Source organism: Chanodichthys erythropterus, chromosome 3, assembly GCF_024489055.1.
Source record: "Chanodichthys erythropterus isolate Z2021 chromosome 3, ASM2448905v1, whole genome shotgun sequence".
Classification (NCBI taxonomy): Eukaryota; Metazoa; Chordata; class Actinopteri; order Cypriniformes; family Xenocyprididae; genus Chanodichthys; species Chanodichthys erythropterus.
Genome location: NC_090223.1, coordinates 38075344 through 38096063, shown reverse-complemented (window position 1 = coordinate 38096063; position 20720 = coordinate 38075344). Strand labels below are relative to the sequence as shown.

Below are 20720 nucleotides of genomic sequence, written 5' to 3'. Positions count from 1 at the left end.
CTGTCCTTGGGGCTATAGTGATTGCCGTCACAGATGAAGCAGTCTGCTGAGCAGTAACCTTCAAACTCTTTGGTCGAGTGAAATGCACGAAGGATTCCTTTCCTTCCATCTCCAACATAGCCTGGCGGGAAGTCTTTAAATAAGTCCCCACAACAAAGGCAACTGGTCACTTTATATGGCACTCGGTACATCTCCTTGTAGTCACTGGAGTATGCACTCCAGTTGACAACACCTATTGTAAGAGAGATTTAAAGCAATAAAAAGTTCTGAGCAAAGCTTAAAATGCATTTGCAGCTTAAACTTAATGGTGTAGAACCATCTACTGGTATAAATATAAAAAAAACTAAAATTAAAACTTACTGTCAAGCCAGGCAAAATGAGCCTCTTTTCTGAATGATGCCTCACAAACAACATCATGGAAAAGCCAGCACGTCAGAGACCGTCTGAAGAAGGCCACATCTCCATCTTCTTTGACCACATTCATGAGGATATGTCTCAGGATCTCAGGTGGCATCTGCTGAAAAAAACTAATTGGTTAAAATTCTTCTATAAAAAATAATAGTCAAATAATAGCATACATTTAAAATGTTAAAAATAACATTTGGAATAGGGAAAACTCCCACCTTACTTATGTAATCAGCCTCTGCTTCCATTTCCAATTCTCCAAAAAAGAAAGAAAGAAAGAAAGAAAGAAAGAAAGAAAGAAAGAAAGAAAGAAAGAAAGAAAGAAAGAAAGAAAGAAAGAAAGAAAGAAAGAAAGATCACACCAATACATCAATCATGAAATATTTATGGAAAAAGGAACTTGAACATTTTATCATCAGTTGTCAGATTAGTTGTTACAAACCTATTTTAAAAGGTATACCTGTTTTCATTTCTTTGCGCCTTTTTCTGAGTAGCTTTCTTTCAGCATCTGATCTTAAATTACATATAAAAACAAAAAAAAGTGAACTAGTTTCCCTATAAAAGTAGTCCACAGAGGAGAAAAAAAAAATTACCATAAAACACCAAATACTGTGCAAATTAACATTATTAAAGAGAGGATAAAAAAACGCTACTTCTACTCCTCCATCACCTACTACTACTAATAAATATGTTTTATTTATTGGAAGTACTTGTAAATAGGCTTACTTCACAGGATAATTTGTTAGCAGGAGCAAGCACCACCATCTCCTTACTGCAGCCATGTCAGACTGGAAAACATGCTTAATGTAAATCACAATCACCCTTTGAGAATAAACTTTTTCCCAAATTATTAGTTTTGATAGCTCACCTCAGCAAAATCAAAGATGCCTCCCATTACAACATAGAGTGCGTACTGTGTAACATTAATAGTAAGTTACATCAAAACAGACATAAACAATAGTAATGAACTTTAATTAAATGGTTTTGTTTGATTGTATAAATATGTTAAGTTTGTTGGATATTGATTTTTCTCATAAACTAAAAAATAAATTAACAATGAAAGACAGCAATCTGACAAAGCTATCAAGGAAAATAAATATTTCTTATTGTTAAACAATTCTTCCTACCATCAACACAAACACTCCACAGTTATTTGAACAATTCTGCCTTGGAGCACCCTGTTGAGTTAAATTGAAATAAACATATTATAATTACTCAAAAATACAATCAAAAACAATGGGGTTGAATATCTAAAATGGAATTTAGTGAGAACAAGAAAACTGCTTACATTGAGATCATCACGTCCATACTCTTTCCACAGCCCAGGATGTAGTTGCTGTGCAAGTATTCTACAAAGCATTTAAACAACAACAACAACAACAATTAAAACAAAAATGGAATAAAAATAATAATTAAATACTAATAAACAAAAAAAAAAAAAGGGTGGAACAACCCCAAACAAATCCTTGGCTCATTTATCATTGTATAAAAACTTTCTTTGTATATAAAATATAATTCCAGTGATAAAGGTAGATTTAAATAGTTTAAGCATCAATGAAAAATGAGCCATAAAACAAAAAAAAAATGCATGCAAAAGGATGTATGGCACAAAACAGAACTACCATAATCCTGAACTTCTTTTGAACTCTTAATATTTTTTCTGAAAAAACCTGTAGGGATCAATGTAACGACAATCGGTGAAGTCAGTGCCGTGCAGTGAATCAAGCAAATACATCTCTCTGCTTTTTGGTTTCATGATCTGTAAAACTGGTTCTATTAAATGATTCTTGGAAGACACAACTGTTAGTTATGTCAAAATATCTCAGTGTTACTTGCATTAAGGAGAACTGATAATTTAAACACAATAGACTTACACATATCATCCAATGGTTTGATGCCCAGGAAGGAAGTAAGATGAAGTCACATTCTGCTATATGATCCTAATACAGACAACAAACATTTTTAAAAGCCACCTAAAATGACCCTAGTTAACTTCTATTAAACATTTCAGTCATACTTACAGGTAAGTTAGCTGAAGGGTCTGCACACAATGGTGGCAACCATGTCACTGTCACATACGAGCTAAAACAATGGACCTTTATGTTCTGTTAGATACCATTTAAAATTACAGTTAATAAAGGATCACTTGTGCACACTTTCTCAATCAAAAAAAAAAAAAAAAAAAAAAAACAGTTCTATACAGAAGATATATATAAAATCTTTACCTTTAAGTCAGCAATATCTCTGACCATTGAAAGGCAGGCATTCAAAATCTGTAATAATTTGAGAGAAACCAAATTTAATATTCACTTATCGCAAAACAAAAGCATGATATTGCGTGTGATAATACTCACAGTCCCTTCAACATCATTTGGATGTCCCAAGGTAATAAAATCTGATCTGACCAGAATTGTTGCTCCTACTTGAGCCAAAAATTGTTGTTGTGATTCCTTTTCATTTAAAGCATTTTTTATCTATAAAAACAAAAACAAGTGTAAATATGATTATACACTTTGCATAAAAATGCAAAACAATTCAACATACCATCTTTATTTGGTCACTGCTTTGTGGATGCATCCAGCATGCCCTGTTTGGCTGCACATTTTGTAGGGCTGTCATGTCAATCACTGAACCTTGGCTGGGGTCTGAAAAGAGATAAAACTGTATTTATTAAGTGAAGTGAGATTTTGCAAGTGCAGTGTTTATAATGACATTACTTACAGTGTACTTGGTCTATTTGTGTAATATCACAGGTGTGTCTCTCACTATCATTTAGGGACTGTGGAGTTGTACCTTCACATACAGTACAAGAAAAAGTGATTTTTACAATACATGAAAAAATGAATGGTCATTGTAAGATTTAAAAAAAATAAATAAAAACTTACCAAGTACTATCTGACCATAACCATTGAAGGTTAACTGATCACTTGGTGATACAAATTTTCTTAGGCTGTCCTCCATGTTCTTATTCTGTGCCGTGTTATAATGGTGAATGATGTTGCGCATCAAAAATGTGTGTCCTGATGGCGTGAGCATGTTCAGGAAATAATTGTTTTTGCGCATTTCAGCAAAAAGTTGCTCTGCGGTTTGAGTATTTACCCATCCACAAAGTTCTGGGACTACTTGGATTCTTCTAAGAGCATCTCTTGGGTCTTTGGTGTTGAATTCATGGAATCTGTCATACAAAGCATAATGCTCTGATGATCCTGTCAAAGGATGGCAGTTGGTATCCTCATTCTCCTTCTTATTTTTCAACCATGGTAGATTAACTTTGAGCTTGCCTTCCTTTGCTAGCTGGATATTTGCTGTAGTTGGTTCAGCAAGTCTCCCTTCATGGGGACTGAAAGGTAGAGAATCTGCTTCACGAAGATTTACGTGTGCTGCAAGTCCTCTAGCAAAGTCGTATATTACAACATTAGGAAAGTGCTTCCAACTCAGCAGCAAGTCCGCAAAGTCTCTGGGAGATTCTGCTCTTATGTTGAATTTGATGGAATACACTATTCCACATGGACATGTAATGACTGCCCAGCCACCTAAGAGAAATGTACAAAGCACAATTTAAAGAAAGTACAATGTAAAAAATATATTTCAAATCATAACATTACAAAATAAATAAATAAATAAAAAATAAAAATAACACTTCAACTATTAACTTAGTTTTTTTTTATAATTAAGTTTATTTTTTGTAATAAACTAAATTATAAAAAAAGAATTAACCCATGTTGCATCTTCCAATTAATGCTTTGCTGAAAATTAAAGTGTCCATCGGGATACATCTATAAACTCCTGTGACATTTGTTCTTCAATCAAAGCTACATATTTATGCATTATTAAATGTATTATTATTATATAGACATTTAAGTGATGAGAGTTAGGCAATTTACCAGAAGCACCCCAAATCTGCTGGAAGATTTTGTCGTACGCAGAACGGTTTTGCATCTCTGTTCGCAAACGTAACACAAGATCCATCCTTGATCCCTTTGTGTCCAATCCACATTCTTTGCACAGCTTCCTCACTGCATCAACCTAAACATATGACAGGCTTTGGTTATAACCAAAATTGTTGCAAAACATAATTAGATGTTGTGCATGTGTTCTTACCTTAAGATTAAAGAGCTCATCACCTAACCTTTCCTCTGTGACGTCAAGATCTGGAACATCACAGGACTTAGTTTTTTGCAGTTTTGCATGCTCAGTGTTTAGAACAATGTCTGACTTTCGGGTATTAGGGCCAATCCAAGGAGCCCAACAATCATAACTTGGGCAAACTACAAAGGGATTTTTCCTGCCACCTTAAGAGAAATACAGTGTGTAAATTGTTTCTTTAGTTACACAGACCTAAATAATATTACACATTAAATAACTTACTTGAAAGAAATCCCCGGCCAATCATCTCCATCGTTACGGATTCCCAAAAAGAGACAATGTTTGTATCACCCTTGAAATCTGATGGTGGTGTGGCTATTTCACTGACTGCAAAACACAAATTCACAAATCAGGAACATGCTGTTTTTAGAAAGCATTTGTAATACAATGTACACAACACATACTTACAAGGAATACTGAAGACACCTTTCTTGTGGAGATCCATAATCACCACTTTGGGGTAATAACCGCAATTGATGCAGGTGTAAGAATAAACATGGCTGCTCAAGGCTTCAAAGTGGAGGTAAGCATGGAGCACTGTGTCTTTGCTGGGGAATTTTGCTTTAGCAGTAGCTTCAAGTATGCTCATTACTCTGCTAACAGCAGTGTGATTCTAGGCATATTCATAGAGTATAAAGAAAAAAAGACTATGTTACATAAGATAATACTTACTACACAAAACAATATCAACATCAATAGCTACACATATTACCTGAAGAGCATTGCGGAGAATTACACACAAGTGAAGAGAGAGCAGAAGATGGTCATTGAAGTTATGGATACCATCAGTGAATTCCTGGTACCTGTACATCATGCTGCAGTTGCTACATACTTTGTAGTAAGTTGAAATTCCTTAACAGAGAGCAGAAAAGTTAAATACCAAATAACAGTACACTCTTTAAACAATTTGAATGTTTTATTTAACAATATTTACCTTCAACTACCAAAGGTCAGAATCTTTGCTCGTGAGGTTATAATAATTGGGTCACTTAGAACATGATTACCCTCACATTCGGAGCAGAATGTTTCTTCAGGAATTAGTTGGTGTCTAAATTCACTTCCATGTTGTAGACCACTAACCAAATTTTGAGGAAGGTCCACAGGCAGAGATTTTTCATCAAATAGCGCACCATCCTCTCCATGCCATCATCATTAGGTGGGTACTGATGATCACTACAGTCATCAACACTCTCAGACTGCTGCTGAGGAATCTGCATGGAATCAATCCTTTCGGTGCTCTTCACCTTCTGGAAGAGAGCTCTCTGACATTGAAACAAATGCCATTTAGCTATTGCTTTGTGAATACACGACTGTTTGATTTTATTACATGGACAGGCCCACGTGATCTTCTTACTGTCATATACAACAGTCACTCTTCCAAGTCTGCAGTAATAAGACATTTTTGGCTCATACACTGATATATATTTTTTTGTTGAGGGCCCAGCAAATGTGATCGCTACAGAAAGTGGCACATCTTCTTTGTTTGCCATGCATTGCCTTTCGATGCATGCATCTTTCCTACTTTCTCCAAACCATTTTTCTTTCACCATCTCGTTTAGGGTTTCCTCTTTGAGATTAACAGAACTGCCATCATCTTTGGGACAGAAAGCTAAAGACATAAGATGGCAGCACTCAAATGGTTTCAGGCCACTCCTTTGTGCAAAATCAGCACTAGCATTACAGAGGTCTAGTTCACACATAACTTTATCATTCACACCCCAGATCCTTTTTTGAACATGGATGGGTATTGATGGTGCACTGAAAGATTTTGCCACTGCAAAAATTCCATGCTTACTGTCAATGACCTGACAAAGTAAATGTCTTTCTAATGTGATGGCCTCTTTAACGGTGGTGTGCCTTCTTCTAATGTGAACTCGCAAGTTCTTTTTATTCAATTCCATATCACAATGATCACATCTGATTCTGTTCTTCTTTAGTTGAGGACGCTTTACTGTTGGTTGCTCTGGTGGAACCAGGACAGAGGAAGCAGTCGGAGATGGAAGTACTTGGGTGGATGCAGAAAGAGGAAATGGAGCTTCAGAAAGAGGGCACGTTGTCACAGGTTGCAAAGATTGACATAAGGGACCTGTCCAAGACTGTCTCATTGCTGGAGACTGAAACACGGAGGTAACTGGAGATGAAGATGTTTGGATAGCCATGGGGCAAGACAGGGGAGGCGCCTGTGTAATGACATGAGAAGTCTGTACTGAAATAGTAGAAAGTGGAGCAGTGGCTGCTGGGCTATGCAGGAGTGGAGATTGAGCTTCCTGGCCAGGAATAGCCAACTTTTGTTTACATTTTTTAAGATGAGTAATTAACTGCACTTTTCTTATTACTGTAGCAGGACAGTAACAGCAGTGAAAATGTGCATTTTCTCTACAGTGTGAATTGCACTTAACAATCACAAAATCTGGGGGTAAAAGTTACACACATATGACATGCATTACTCTGATCAAATTACTCAAATCAAAATAAAATTAGTAAAGGTGAAATTATACTCACCATCATGATGTACTGCCAATTTTAGATGATTCTCTACATGGTTATCAATGGATAGTTGTGATGTGTTTTTGTACATCTCACAAAAAGGGCAGTGGTACTGGCTACAGCACCTTGTGCACCTTGAAATTACTGGACAACTGCCCTTTTTAAAGACATTCATCTATTCTAGAACAATGCAATAGTAAGTATTTATTAGCCGAGGAAAATCAGGGTAAATTTACACTAGCCCTACAGTCTATCCACATAGTTATTTACTGAAGTATAAAATTAAAATGAGAATCGCTGTGAGCATTATTCAAGTCATGTCAGCTAAACACGTTTACACCGCTTTGGATACATAACACTACACAAGAATATACATGTTGAAACAACAAAACATTAAATGAAAATTACACAGATTAATTACCTACCGATATACAATCACTGTTAATTGGTCCAGCGTTTTTCTGTAGACTCTTCTTGGAAGACCAAAGCAAAGCACGTGCGATCGTTTACCACCTCTCTACTACGCATGCGTCTATGACGTCACCAAAACACACCACCGCGCATGCGCGTAACAACGTCCAGTACGCGTTGGATCTGATCCAGCTACGTCATCGTGCTACAGGCTGCAGCGAGGACAGTCTCACCTGTTCCCTTACCGGCGAACATGGCTGGGATTTTGCAGCAACTTGCTGCGTCTGTGGCCAGGGCTTTTCTCATTTTTATGCGTTCCCTCTCTGCTCCTCCTTTGCGTTTACGCTCCATTTTTTGCACTATTTTTCAAGATAAAGCCTGCCTCTGTATATAGCCAATGCAGCGCTTCGCTGATGTTGGGTAATGTGGTGTCATTTTCACTCCGCGATCGCCTGATTCGTAGATTCATAAGTGCGTCAATTAATTCGCAGTTGCATACACGTCAGTCTGATCGACAGCACAGCGGCAGCCGGCCGGCCAGAATAACCATCAGGCCACCGGGAAATGTCCCGGTGCTCCCGACGGCCAGTCCGCCCCTGGGTATTGTCAAGGTGGAGCTTATTTTATTTTGTCTTAGTTTATTTATTTATTTTTATTTTATAGAAAGTGTTTTATGGCGCAACTTTTTTTTTTTTACTAAAGTTGTGCCCCTCGCGACAACAGGACACTTTCATTTTAATGCATTGTACCCTTTTATCTGCATCATATTTCAGGTTTCGCGTAGCTCAAATGGTAGAGCATTGCAATATACATAACTCTTCTGCAGCATCATATCAGTAACAACTCTTCACATTTCCACTTAATACTCTCCATGCTTACTCTTCAAATTCAATCTCCAATTCAACTGTATATAAACACAAATTCAGCTCAACAATAATCAAACATGTCCAATAAATTAGTAATTTAATAAACAGTTCATTAATGTAGTAATGTTTGTCACATTATTTTGGACTCTTGTTTGTTTTTTTTCATTTGTCATGTCCTCCTTTGTTCAGTTTTCCCGCCACTCTTTAGTTGTCATAGTTACAGACTGATTTGAGTTTCAGTTCAGGTGTGTCTTATTAATTATCCTGTTAAGTTCCCTTTGTTTGCCTTGTGTATATGTACAGTGTGTTCTCCCTCAGTCTCTGTCGGTTCTTGTTTGTGTTAATGTGGTTTTCTTCCTCGTTGTGAGTTTATATAGGCTACACCATGTTAGGTAATAATTTTGACATTTTGCTATTTTATTTTTTTATTTTAGAAAAAAGCCCTCAGAATTACCTGTTTTTAATGAGCATAATATGTCTGTATGGACGGTAGGATTTAGAAATGCATTTTTCTTTCTTTTTTTATACTATTTCATAACTGACTGATGTAGACATGGTCTTACTTTTATTTTAACAAAGTGCAAAAGGTCTGACACTGATTCAGTTGTCCTCAATCCTGGGAACGAACATAAACTGAGCTGTACTTTCTCTGAGATTGAAGTTGGTGATGCAGTTATTTCATGGATAAGACGGGCTGAAGGGAAAGTGCTCGAGTGGATCTCATATTTCTGCTTCAAGTGAATATTTTGCAGAATTTGGATTGAATAATAATTTGGATTACCTAAAAATATATAAACTTAATTGCTAACTAGCCCCACTGAGCAAGAAAATGAGAAGTAAAAAAACAACAGCCTGAAAGTCAAAGAGACAGACATGGTTACAGAAGTTAATAAGGGCACATGTAATGTAAATGTACCTTTAGAGGGCAGTCTATGCAAACCTACTTCTCCTAGTTCCCTTTAAAAGCCCCAATCTGTTTATCTCCATACATCGGTTTTGACTGTTGCAGCAGGTTCCTCCTTTCATAACATGAACATGAATATTTGGCATTTCATCTGTATGGTGATTGTATCTCAACAAGGTAATTTTGACATTTTTTTTCTGTCAAACAGAACTTTAATCAATACAAGCTCTTCATTGATTTATGTCTTTTTTTCCACAGGTATCAGTGGTGATGAAATCCGATTAGATCAGTCTCCTGCTGTGATGAAGAGACCTGGAGAAACAGTGAAGATCTCCTGTAAAATATCTAGTTTTACAATGGCGAGCTACTGGATGCACTGGATCAGACAGAAGCCAGGGAAAGCTCTGGAGTGGATTGGGAGAGTTAACTCTGGTAGAGTTGATTATGCAGATACAATGGAAAACCACTTCACGCTGAGTGAGGACGTGTCTCAAAGTACACAGTATCTTGAAGCCAAGAGTCTGAGAGAAGAGGACACTGCTGTTTATTACTGTGCTCGAGAGTCACAGTGACTCCATCTGTTGAAGCAGCTTTACAATAACTGAGGACAAATGAGAAAAGACCAGATATTAAACTATGAATCATATACTTGCTTTCTTTTCATGATTATGAAGTATTAGTACTCATGGATATAGAACCATCATGATATTTTCCCTAATTTTTCTGATACTTCCTAGTTTGTATATGGAATCAACTCAACATACCAGCCTGGTCTCATTGTTAATACATAGGTATTAATATGTAACTTTCAAAACGTACACAACATACATTTTTTTGTACATTTAGAAAGGTGTTAAAATGTACAATATTGCACAGTAAAAAACATTGGGTTATTTTATTAACCCAACCGTTGGGTTACACATATTGGGTCACTATGTTGGGTTATTTACCAAAAATGTTGGGTCATTTTTAAAATCGTTGGGTTATTTTTAACCCAACATTTTTTAGTGAGTGACACATATAGCACTAAAACGTAAAATATTTATATTTCCTTCATGTCAAGATATGTTTAATTTCCCTTTTATCGCTTTGATAAATGTAAGATTTCGAGGGCGCAGCTTTCAAATTTGGCTGAATCGCAAATGGCACCCTAAAACCTTACGGTCTTCCTCCTCTTCCTTTGCACTTTCATGACATAATGCCGCTTTGACTGCCAAGTAAAGTCTTCTGCGTAGCTCGCAAACTTGCAGGCTCAGCTGAAGTGTGCATCGAGGACGCATAGCAGCCGCAAAGGGGGCATCTAAAATGATGATTGGGACAACCCTAGAGTATTCAGCGAAAAACTAGAGAATTCTGCATTGAGGTTCAATGAGGTTCTATATAGAACCCTGGTGTTCTTGACTTAACTTTTAAAGACCCTTTATGCCAAAAAGGTTATTTTACAAGGAGAAAAGTCTTAAACAATTACACATGTTCAATGGGTTATTGCATTTTGTTTTCAGTTAAAAAGTATGTTTTTGAGCCTTTATGAAGAAAATATGAAGCCTGACCAAACCCTTTAATGTTCCATTTAGAACCGTATCTTTTAATTTCCAATGTGATACCATCATTGTCTCTATAACTTCAGGCCCAAAGGTGAGTGATTTTTCCATTTAGAATCTTATCTTTTAACCCCCTACAGCATAGTGTTGCCATATATGGCAACATACTCTTTGTTAATTTCCTTGCCACCGTCTCTTTAAGAGAACATTCTAGTTTTTTTTGTTGGTAAGAGAAGACCTTAGGTTTAGCCAATGATGTGCTTTGGTTAAGTCACATGACATGCAATTTTTTTCTGTGGCATGATTTCTGACAGACTACTGTCTCTTGTCGGTAGTTGCTGAAAGCAAACTAAAACGTCAGTAACAAACAAGGACTCGCCCATGTCACATTCACAAAAAAAAATGTTAACATCATCTCAGGTAAGTTATGATGACATTTTCACCACTCAAAAAAAGTTTTGAAATTAGTTTTTGGTAGATCGATAAAATGTCTGTGTTGTCAAATGGCAACACTGTGCAATAATGGAATGGCATTATTATAATAGGTTAGCAAGCTAGCAAAGGTCAGCTGCAGTCTGTTAAGCTGTAACAATAAAATCATTAATGCTAGCGATATAATGTTGATTAGTCGTATGTTAAGGACTGCCATGGCCCATGGCATTTGTATTATGGATTAAATCAACATCAGAGACCTGCCACCACAGCCAGTATACTGGCCCAGACCTACCACAGGCCTATCATTGTGTCTCAAAAAGGTGCAAGTGGATGTAAGTGTATTGTTAGGGTGAAGTGCACCAAATGTGATGTGTACATGTGTCTCACCTCTGAAAAAAAAAATGTTTCGTACAGAAAAAAAGGTGAAGTTTCAAGGATTATGGGGGGTTCATGTTCATAACCTTCCTCTCATAAGACTGCGTAATGTTGAATTTTCATGAACTGCAATGTTTTTGGTTTTATGTCAATATTTTGATACATGATGAACAGTATTAGATTTGTTTTTAACTGTCTACATTTGCAATTTAAATAATATTCACGAAAAAATTCAAAGAATATAAAGCATTATCCAGCAAAAGAGAATGGAATACATAAAAGCACAAGATGTTGGAAAATGTGTATAAGGTGTTGTTTATATTTACTGCTAAAGCTTATAATAGCACCAACTAATTCAATACAAACAACATTTCTGAGGAAAAATATTAACTATATACACTTACACTTATTCTAAGTTATTTCCACTATTGTACGTTGTTGCCATATGGCAACATATCATAAAGTACCTTAAAATAATATTTTTTCCATTTTTTTTTTTTTTTTTTTTTTTTTTTACAGCACTTCAAGTTAAGCCATTGTAAGAAAAGAAAAAGTCTTTTTTTTATATTTTTTTTTATAGATTATCATAATGCGTGCGATAGAGGGTTAATTTTCAATGTGATACCATAATTATCTCCATAACTTCAGGCCCAAAGGTGAGTGATCTATACAAATGTGCTCTTGCTTTAACCAATGAAAAAGCAAACTTAAAATTAAAACAGGGCCTCACTGCCCTGCTGAAAATACTCATATGCAAAGCCACCTGCTCTGTCAGTGCTCAGCAACAAAAATGACTACTGCAATCCCATCACTGTCAGTCACACCTAAAATACCAGCATGTCTCACTTCTGTTCTCCTCACTGACCTTTAGACAGGCCCTTGAATGGCCACTAGTCCTCCAGACACCAGCTGCCACAGCCAGACTTCTAACTTTCATACTTGAGAAGCTGTTGTTCATTCATTGTTCAAAAAAAAAATAAAAAAAAAATAAATAAATAGTACATTTTTGACTTGAACTTACTGTAACTAAACAATATATGCCTGTGTAAGTCCAGTCTAGTCTCGTCATAGACCAAGCTCAGGAACTTTCAGAGCAACAGACACAATGCAATAAAACAATAAATGGAGTAGTAAACCTGGAGTCTTTGAGTAATTGATATTATTTATCATTATTGGCTTCTTGTTGTTTAATTATGTAATTATTATTATTAATTAGCATGATGCATTCTTACAGTTCCTGGCAAATAAAATGTTATATTTGATTTATTCTGTGTTTTTCTGAAATTGTTATTTCAGTTGATTAAGTTGAATCTGGTGTTACAGCACATTAATGTGCAGAATAAGTCAAACTGAAGGCTCATAAATGAAAGGAGCAGCAGACACTTCATCTGAGACCTTTTGATTTCTGTCTACTTAGCAGTTTGTATGAACGTGACTTTGTTGTGAGCAAGTAGTTGCAGCCAAAGATATTAGTTCCCCCTGCATCCTCTGACTATGATCAGACTGGTGATTTTGTGTTCGTGAGATCTGTGACCTGCTGTTTTGAGAATCTGTGTGTCAATAATGAATGACTGAAGAGTAAATGAACAGGCCTACTAAACAAATATTCAAATTAAAACACAACTAGATTAAAAATCCTTACACCTGTGAACCTCTATATATGCAAATGATTCAGTAGGGAGGATCAGAGTCACTCAGACACTCACAGGACTGTGTTATAAACTGAATCCTCAGTCAGTGTTTATGTTCTGCTGCAGTGTAGATAAATATCTTCTTATTCTCTTCATTTGACAGTTTTATGGTGATAATGGAAATGTTACTTTATGGAGTTCGCCTGATGATTATTTCAAGTGAGAATGATTTTAATTCTCCAGATTTTTGTTGTCAATTTATTTTTTCTAAATCATCTAACATATTTTTTCTCTATATTTCAGGTGTTAGCGGTCAGTCTTTGACCTCCTCAGATTCTGTGGTCAAAAGACCAGGAGAATCAGTCTCTCTGTCCTGCAGTGTGTCTGGATTCTCAATGAGCAGCTGGTGGATGGCTTGGATCCGTCAGAAACCAGGGAGAGGACTGGAGTGGATTGGGCGTATAGCTGGCTCAAGTGTATATTATGCTCAAGTGTATATTAGTCTCTATAAGGCCAGTTCTCCATCACCAAAGACACCAGCAAAAACATGCTGTATTTAGAGGTGAAAAGCCTGAAGACTGAAGACACAGCTGTTTATTACTGTGCAAGAGAGTCACAGTTACACAAAAGACTGCAGGGCTGAACAAAAACTATTCATGCATGAAATTACTGAAGCAATTACTGCAAATTTCCCCAAAATTCAACACATTACTTGTTTAGAAATGTTGTTTAAAACATTTGAATACTCCTGTATAAACAACTTCCCAAATGAGAGTATGCATTTCTGGGCTGGTAATAAGGAAGGTCAAAAAGATAACAGATTCAGAGATTGGAGGGATGGTCATTGAGTGAGATTCATAACCTGAAGTGAGTGTACTGTACATAAGCATCTGCTAAATTAATCTGAAAATAATAGGCTGTTGTTTGACTCAGACTCAACAATATTCAATCATGCCAAATCTATTTTAAAATGTTGGCCAACTATACATTTCCACAGTAAGATAAACACTAATCTTTATATCTTTCAAGTAAATTAATACACTGTAGTGGCAAATATAATCAACAATAAAAAAAGAACAAATCCAGAGATGAATCCAGATATATGGTTGATTTTTTTTTTTTCTATTGGTCTGACCCTCCTTTTATTGATATAAAATCTGCTGGAGGATGGGCTATGCAAATTAAGATGTACTTTCTGCCTTATAAACTCTTCATATTTTCAGTGTTTTGTCATTGAGATTTTTAACAAAAACTGCTCCAAAAAAGCGGCGGTATCAAATATTTCTCTAAAACCGTTGAAGGACGATTCACCATCTCCAGAGACAACAGTAAAATGCAGGTGTATCTGTACATGACAAATCTACAGGCTGAGGACACTGCTGTTTATTACTGTGCCCGAAAAACACAGTAACACAAGAGGCTGCTGAGCTGTACATAAACATATGTGCTTTAGAGAAACTGTTTGTGCCACACGTGATTCAAAAATAATTCACATTGGTAACTGAAAAAAACAATCCATCCCGCATTAATGAATGTCAACTTTAAACCATGTAAAAAAAAAAGAAGAAAAAAAAAAAGAAAAAAGAAATTTACTCACTCATCTCATCTCTATGATCAGTGTTCACATTTACCTTATATTGTATGTTTTGGGAATGTGTAAAGTTTTCATGATTCTGGGATTGGTTAAGGATTTTGATCAATTAAAAATGTATCCACTTAAAGGATTAGTCCACTTTTAAATAAACTTTTCCTGATAATTTACTCACCCCCATGTCATCCAAGATGTTCATGTCTTTCTTTCTTCAGTCAAAAAGAAATTAAAGTTTTTGATGAAAACATTCCAGGATTTTTCTCCTTATTGTAGACTTCCATGACCTCCAAACGGTTGAAGGTCATAATTAGTTTCACTGCAGCTTCAAATTGTTCAACTTGATCCCAGATGAGAAATAAGGGTCTTATCTAGTGAAACCATCGCTCATGTTCTGAAATAAATTGAAAATTATATAAGTTTTAACCTTAAATGGTCATCTTGAACTGTTGGAGGGCAGTAATACGCTTAGCAGTGTCTACACTGCTGGAATTCTAATAGAGGAGAAGAAGAAGAGAGCTAGTTCAAGATGAGCATTTAAGGTTAAAACTTATATAATTTTCATTTTTTTTTCAGTAAATGAGCGATGGTTTCACTAGATAAGACCCTTATTTCTCATCTGGGATCGTGTTGAACAATTTGACCTTCAACTGTTTGGTGCCCATTGAAGTCCACTATAAAGAAAAATCCTGGAATGTTTTCATCAAACTTTAATTTCTTTTCGACTGAAGAAAGAAAGACATGGACATATTGGATGAGATAGGGGTGAGTAAATTATCAGGAAAAGTTTATTTAAAAGTGAACTAATCCTTTAACTTTGCTCTGTAATTATCTACTACAACTCTGAGCTAGTAAATAAAAAGTAACAAACAATACACTGAAAGGCAGACATGGAGGTTAATAAGGACACAGAAAATGTAAATGTACCTTTAGAGGGCAGTCTATGCAAACCTACTTCTTGTCTCTTTTAAAAGCCCCCACTCTATTCATCTACAGACACAAAACTTGTTTGACTTTCCTGCATCAGGTTCCTCTTTTCATAACATGGCAATGGATATTGTGTCTAAACTGGGTTTTATCTTCATGTTTGCTCTCACAGAATGTAAGAAGGGCTTTTGAAAACCTGTTGACAATCAGACTTATTCATGTGTACTGTTGTAAATGTTAATGTTGAACTGTTCATTTTTCAGTCTGTTGGTGTCAGACACTGACTGAGTCTGAGTCAGCGGTCATTAAACCTGGAGGATCTCACAGACTTACCTGTACAGCCTCTGGATTTAGCAGTGACCCGAGCTTGTCTTGGATCAGACAGGCAGCAGGAGGAGGTCTGGAGTGGCTGGCCTACATTCAATATGATGGTGGTTATATATCCTACTCTCAGTCTGTTCAGAGACGGTTCACCATCTCCAGAGACAACAGCAAGAAACAGATGTATCTGCAGATGAATAATATGAAGAATGAAGACACTGCTGTATATTATTGTGCAAGAGAGTCACAGTGACAAATACAACTACAGTACTGCACAAAATCTGAAAACAACAAAGACATGTATCTGTATTTATTTATATATAATCCACTGGCTCTTTAAAATGTAACAAAAAAACAAAACAAAACAAAAAAATGACATTAATTATTCTCACAAATCACAAATATCATCTGAGCAATTATAGTAAACTTGTTAGTTCAAAACAATACTGTAGAAATATATTAAATATATATTAAATATTTGAACTACTATAGTCAACAACACCCTTTATACAGTGGCATGAAAAAGTATGTGAACCACTTGCAGAATCTGTGAAAATGTGAATAATTTTAAAAAATAAGTGAGATCATACAAAATGCATGTTATTTTTTATTTAGTACTGTCCTGAGTAAGATATTTTACATAAAAGATATTTGCGTTTAGTTCACGAGACAAAACAATAGCTGAATTTATTAAAATGGCCCCATTCATAAGTGAACCATTGATTCTCAATACTGTGTGTGGTTACCTGATGATCCACGACTGTTTTTATGTTTTGTGATGGTTGTTCATGAGTCGCTTGTTTGTCCTGAGCAGTTAAACTGAGCTCTGTTCTTAAGAAAAATCCTCCTGGTCCTGCAGATTCATCAGTTTTCAAGGATTTTTTGCATATTTGAACCCTTTCCAGCAGTGACTGTATGATTTTGAGATCTGTCTTTTCACACTGAGGACAATTGAGGGACTCAAACTCAACTATTAAAAAAGGTTCAAACATTTTGAATTTAAATATCAAGGTAAATTGTACTTAATGTTTCTTCCGGGAAACATGCAAGTGTCTTCTTTTGCTTCCGAAGGGCAGTACTAAATGAAAAACAATGATATTTAAATATAATAAGAAAAATTGTGACGTCTTCATCCTGTTCAAAAGTTTTCACCCCCCAGCTCTTAATGCATCCTGTTTTCTTCTGGAGCATCAGTGAATGTTTGAACCTTTTTTTAATAGTTGAGTTTGAGTCCCTCAATTGTCCTTAGTGTGAAAAGACAGATCTCAAAGTCATACAGTCACTGCTGGAAAGGGTTCAAATATGCAAAAGATGCTGTAAAACTGATGAATCTGCAGGACCTGGAGGATTTTTCTGAAGAACAGAGCTCAGTTTATCTGGTCAGGACAAACAAGGGACTCATGAACAACCATCACAAAACAAACAAACAGTCGTGGATGATCCAGGTAACCACACACAGTATTGAGAATCAGTGGTTCACAAACTTTTGAATGGGGCCATTTTAATAAATTCAGCTATTGTTTTGTCTTGTGAACTAAATGTAAACATCTTTTATGTAAAATATCTTACTCAGGACAGTACTAAATAAAAAATAACATGCATTTTGTATGATCTCACTTATTTTATTAAAATTATTCACATTTTCACAGATTCTGCAAGTGGTTCACATACTTTTTCATGCCACTGTGTTAATAAAACATCTCATTCATGATTATATTATCACTACACATTTACATTTATTAGCAGACGCTTTTATCCAAAGTGACTTATAAGAGAGGAACAAAGCAATTCGTCAAGGTTTAAACAATATTTATAATATACAACGGCAGGTTTGAGATTAGTAAGCAAGCTAGAGAAGAGAATACATACAGAGATGTTTTTTATTATTGATTCTTGAAATATGACACTTAAAATGACAGTTCACCCAAAAATAAAAAACATCCATTTAGTTTATTTTGTCCAGTTTTAATCCAAACAAATAATTTAAGCCATGAGTCATAAAACTTGATGGATGTAAACTATATCAAGACTCATGTATTGTTATTTCCTGCATAATGCTGTTCTTAACTCACTGATCTCTCTGTGAATTCCTGAAATTCCTCCGCCACGTCGGCTGCCGAAGGGATATCGGAGGACTCGACAGGGTCTGCCTTGTAGGGACTCTCTGGAGAAAAGAAGCGCATGTAGCGCAGCAAGCCGACACGAAGCCAGGGCCTCTCCGTGCCTCTGACCTGTGGCGAGAACACGGGAGGAGACCGGCTCGACACGAAGGCTATAGTATCTAGCGAACGTGTTAGGTGTCGCCCAGCCCGCAGCTCTACAAATGTCTGTCAGCGAGGCACCAAGAGCCAGCGCCCAGGAGGATGCGACACCTCTCGTGGAGGGAGCATGCAACCTGAGCGGGCAGGGCACACCCTGAGCTTGGTAAGCCAGGGCGATGGCATCCACAATCCAGTTGGCCATCCTCTGCTTGGAGACAGCCTTTCCCTTCTGCTGGCCTCCATAACAGACAAAGAGCTGGTCTGAGGTCCTGAGGCTTTGGGTTCTGTCTATGTACAGTCGCAAAGCACGAACTGGACAGAGTAAAGCCAGGGCTGGGTCTGCCTCCTCCGAGGGCACCACCTGGTCCCTGAAGGGAGTGGTAGGAACCTTGGGCACATAGCCAGGCCGGGGCCTTAGTACCACGTGGCTATCACCTGGCCCGAACTCCAGGCACGATTCGTCAACCGAAAATGACTGCAGGTCCCCTACCCTCTTGATGGAGGCCCATGCAACCGGCAGCAAAGTCTTCATAGACAGAATCTTTAAGTCTGCCGATTGCAAAGGCTCAAAGGGAGCAATCTGAAGTGCTCTGAGCACCAGAGTAAGGTCCCAAGAGGGTATGGAGGGGGGACGAGGAGGATTTAACCGTCTCGCCCCCCTAAGGAACCTGACGACCAGGTCGTGCTGACCAACAGATTTGCCATCTATGTGGTCGTGGTAAGTGGAGATAGCAGCAGTATGGACCTTGAGGGTGGAGGGGGACAGCCTACGCTCCAACCCCTGCTGCAAGAAGGAAAGCACAACTCCGATAGAGCATCTTCGGGGGTCTTCTCGTCGAGAAAAGCACCACTCGACGAACAGGTTCCACTTCGAGGCGTAAGCACGTCTCGTAGACAATGCACGTGCCGAAGTGATGGTGTTAAGTACCTCAGGGGGTAAGTCACCTAGAACCTAAGAGTGCCCCGTCTCTGAGAAAGCAGGTCCTTCCACAGAGGAATGGGCCAGGGAGGGGCTGTCGCGAGGAGTGAGAGTTCTGGGAACCAGGTCCGGTTGGGCCAGTAGGGCGCAACTAAGAGGACCTGCTCCTCGTCCTCCCTGACTTTGCACAGGGTCTGTCCAAGTAGGCTCACTGGGGGAAACGCATATTTGCGAAGGCCCCGGGGCCAGCTGAGTGCCATTGCGTCTGTCCCGAGTGTTCCCTCGGACAAGGGGGTAAAACCCCTGACACTGCATGCCCGTTGTACGTGGCACCCCAGCCGGTGGTAGAAGCATCTGTGAATAATAATAATAATGCATTTTATTTAACGGCGCCTTTCAAAACACCCAAGGTCACCTTACAGGTAAACAAGCAATAACAATATACATTATATAACAACAAAACTTAAAACACACATGCATCATAGAGACAGTAAAATTAGTAGTAAATAATAAAAAAGCCTGTGTAAAAAGGTAGGTCTTAAGACGGGATTTAAAAGTATGCAGACTGTCAATATTACGGATATCGAGAGGGAGAGAGTTCCATAGGCGAGGGGCCGCATGACTAAAAGTTCTAGCTCCCATGGTAGTTAAGCGTATACGTGGTAAGACAAGAGAAAGTGTGAGTGAGGATCTTAAAGTGCGCAAAGGGGTGTAGATATGAAGAAGATCAGTAAGATATGGGGGAGCGAGACTGTGCAATGCCTTGAATGTGAGAAGCAGGATTTTAAAGTCAATTCGATATTTCACTGGTAACCAGTGAAGTCGCTGGAGAGTTGGTGAGATGTGCATGGTAGAAGGGGTTCTAGTAAGAACACGAGCCGCAGAGTTCTGAACCAACTGAAGTTTATAAAGAAGTTTTGAAGGAAGACCAGTAAGAAGAGCATTGCAGTAATCAATACGTGAAGTAACCAGTGCATGAATGAGAATTGCAGTATTGTTTGAATACCACAGCATGCCGGGACACTTGTTCTAGGGGCACTCCTGCCCGGAGAAACAAAGGGTCCGACCACGGACTGAAGGCTTGGCGGCACTCCTGAGGGATTGGCACCCGGAACGTGCCGCGTTGCCACGCCCATCTCGGGACTCGGCCGTGAAGCCAGTGTTGAAGCAGTCTCATATGAAGCAGACCGAGCAGGGTTACTGCCGCCGCGGCCGCCATATGCCCCAGGAGCCTCTGAAAGAATTTCAGTGGGACCGCTGTCCTGCCATTGAACGTATTCAGGAAGTTCAACACCGACTGAGCACGTTCCTCTGTGAGGCGTGCTATCTGTTCAGCCGAATCCAGCTCCATACCGAGAAAAGAGATCCTCTGCACAGGGGAGACTTTGCTCTTTTCCCAGTTGACCTGAAGACCCAACTGGCTGAGGTGACTGAACACCAAGTCCCTGTGTTCGCACAACCGATCCCGAGACTGTGCTAGAATGAGCCAGTCGTCTAGATAGT

The 20720-nt window shown here is 37.8% G+C and overlaps 1 protein-coding gene and 1 gene segment (V, D, J or C); one reads left to right on the top strand and one right to left on the bottom strand.

Annotated features, from left to right (window-relative positions):
- Nucleotides 1-375: 375 nt before the first annotated feature.
- Nucleotides 376-7772, bottom strand: LOC137017658 (HMG domain-containing protein 3-like). 9 transcript variants are annotated; one of them, XM_067382125.1, is made up of 21 exons: nucleotides 7464-7769; nucleotides 7054-7218; nucleotides 5264-5403; nucleotides 4960-5164; nucleotides 4774-4878; nucleotides 4507-4697; nucleotides 4290-4431; nucleotides 3291-3938; nucleotides 3127-3198; nucleotides 2950-3050; nucleotides 2760-2879; nucleotides 2631-2678; nucleotides 2427-2510; nucleotides 2280-2345; nucleotides 1694-1754; nucleotides 1533-1583; nucleotides 1274-1318; nucleotides 1132-1193; nucleotides 866-918; nucleotides 629-661; nucleotides 376-514 (listed from the first exon to the last, which is right to left on the bottom strand). In XM_067382125.1, the coding sequence occupies exons 2-15, from the start codon at nucleotides 7211-7213 to the stop codon at nucleotides 1704-1706; spliced, it is 2133 nt and encodes a 710-aa protein (XP_067238226.1). In that variant the 5' UTR covers nucleotides 7214-7218; nucleotides 7464-7769; the 3' UTR covers nucleotides 376-514; nucleotides 629-661; nucleotides 866-918; nucleotides 1132-1193; nucleotides 1274-1318; nucleotides 1533-1583; nucleotides 1694-1703. The 9 variants fall into 9 exon arrangements, with proteins under 9 accessions (XP_067238226.1, XP_067238227.1, XP_067238229.1 ...); XM_067382126.1 differs by having other exon boundaries at nucleotides 381-517; XM_067382128.1 differs by having other exon boundaries at nucleotides 386-514; nucleotides 629-643.
- A 1478-nt stretch (nucleotides 7773-9250) lies between these two features.
- LOC137017670 (immunoglobulin heavy variable 1-46-like) lies at nucleotides 9251-9819 on the top strand. The segment is given in 2 exon segments: nucleotides 9251-9396; nucleotides 9478-9819. Coding segments are annotated over 2 exon segments (366 nt in total).
- Nucleotides 9820-20720: the final 10901 nt, after the last annotated feature.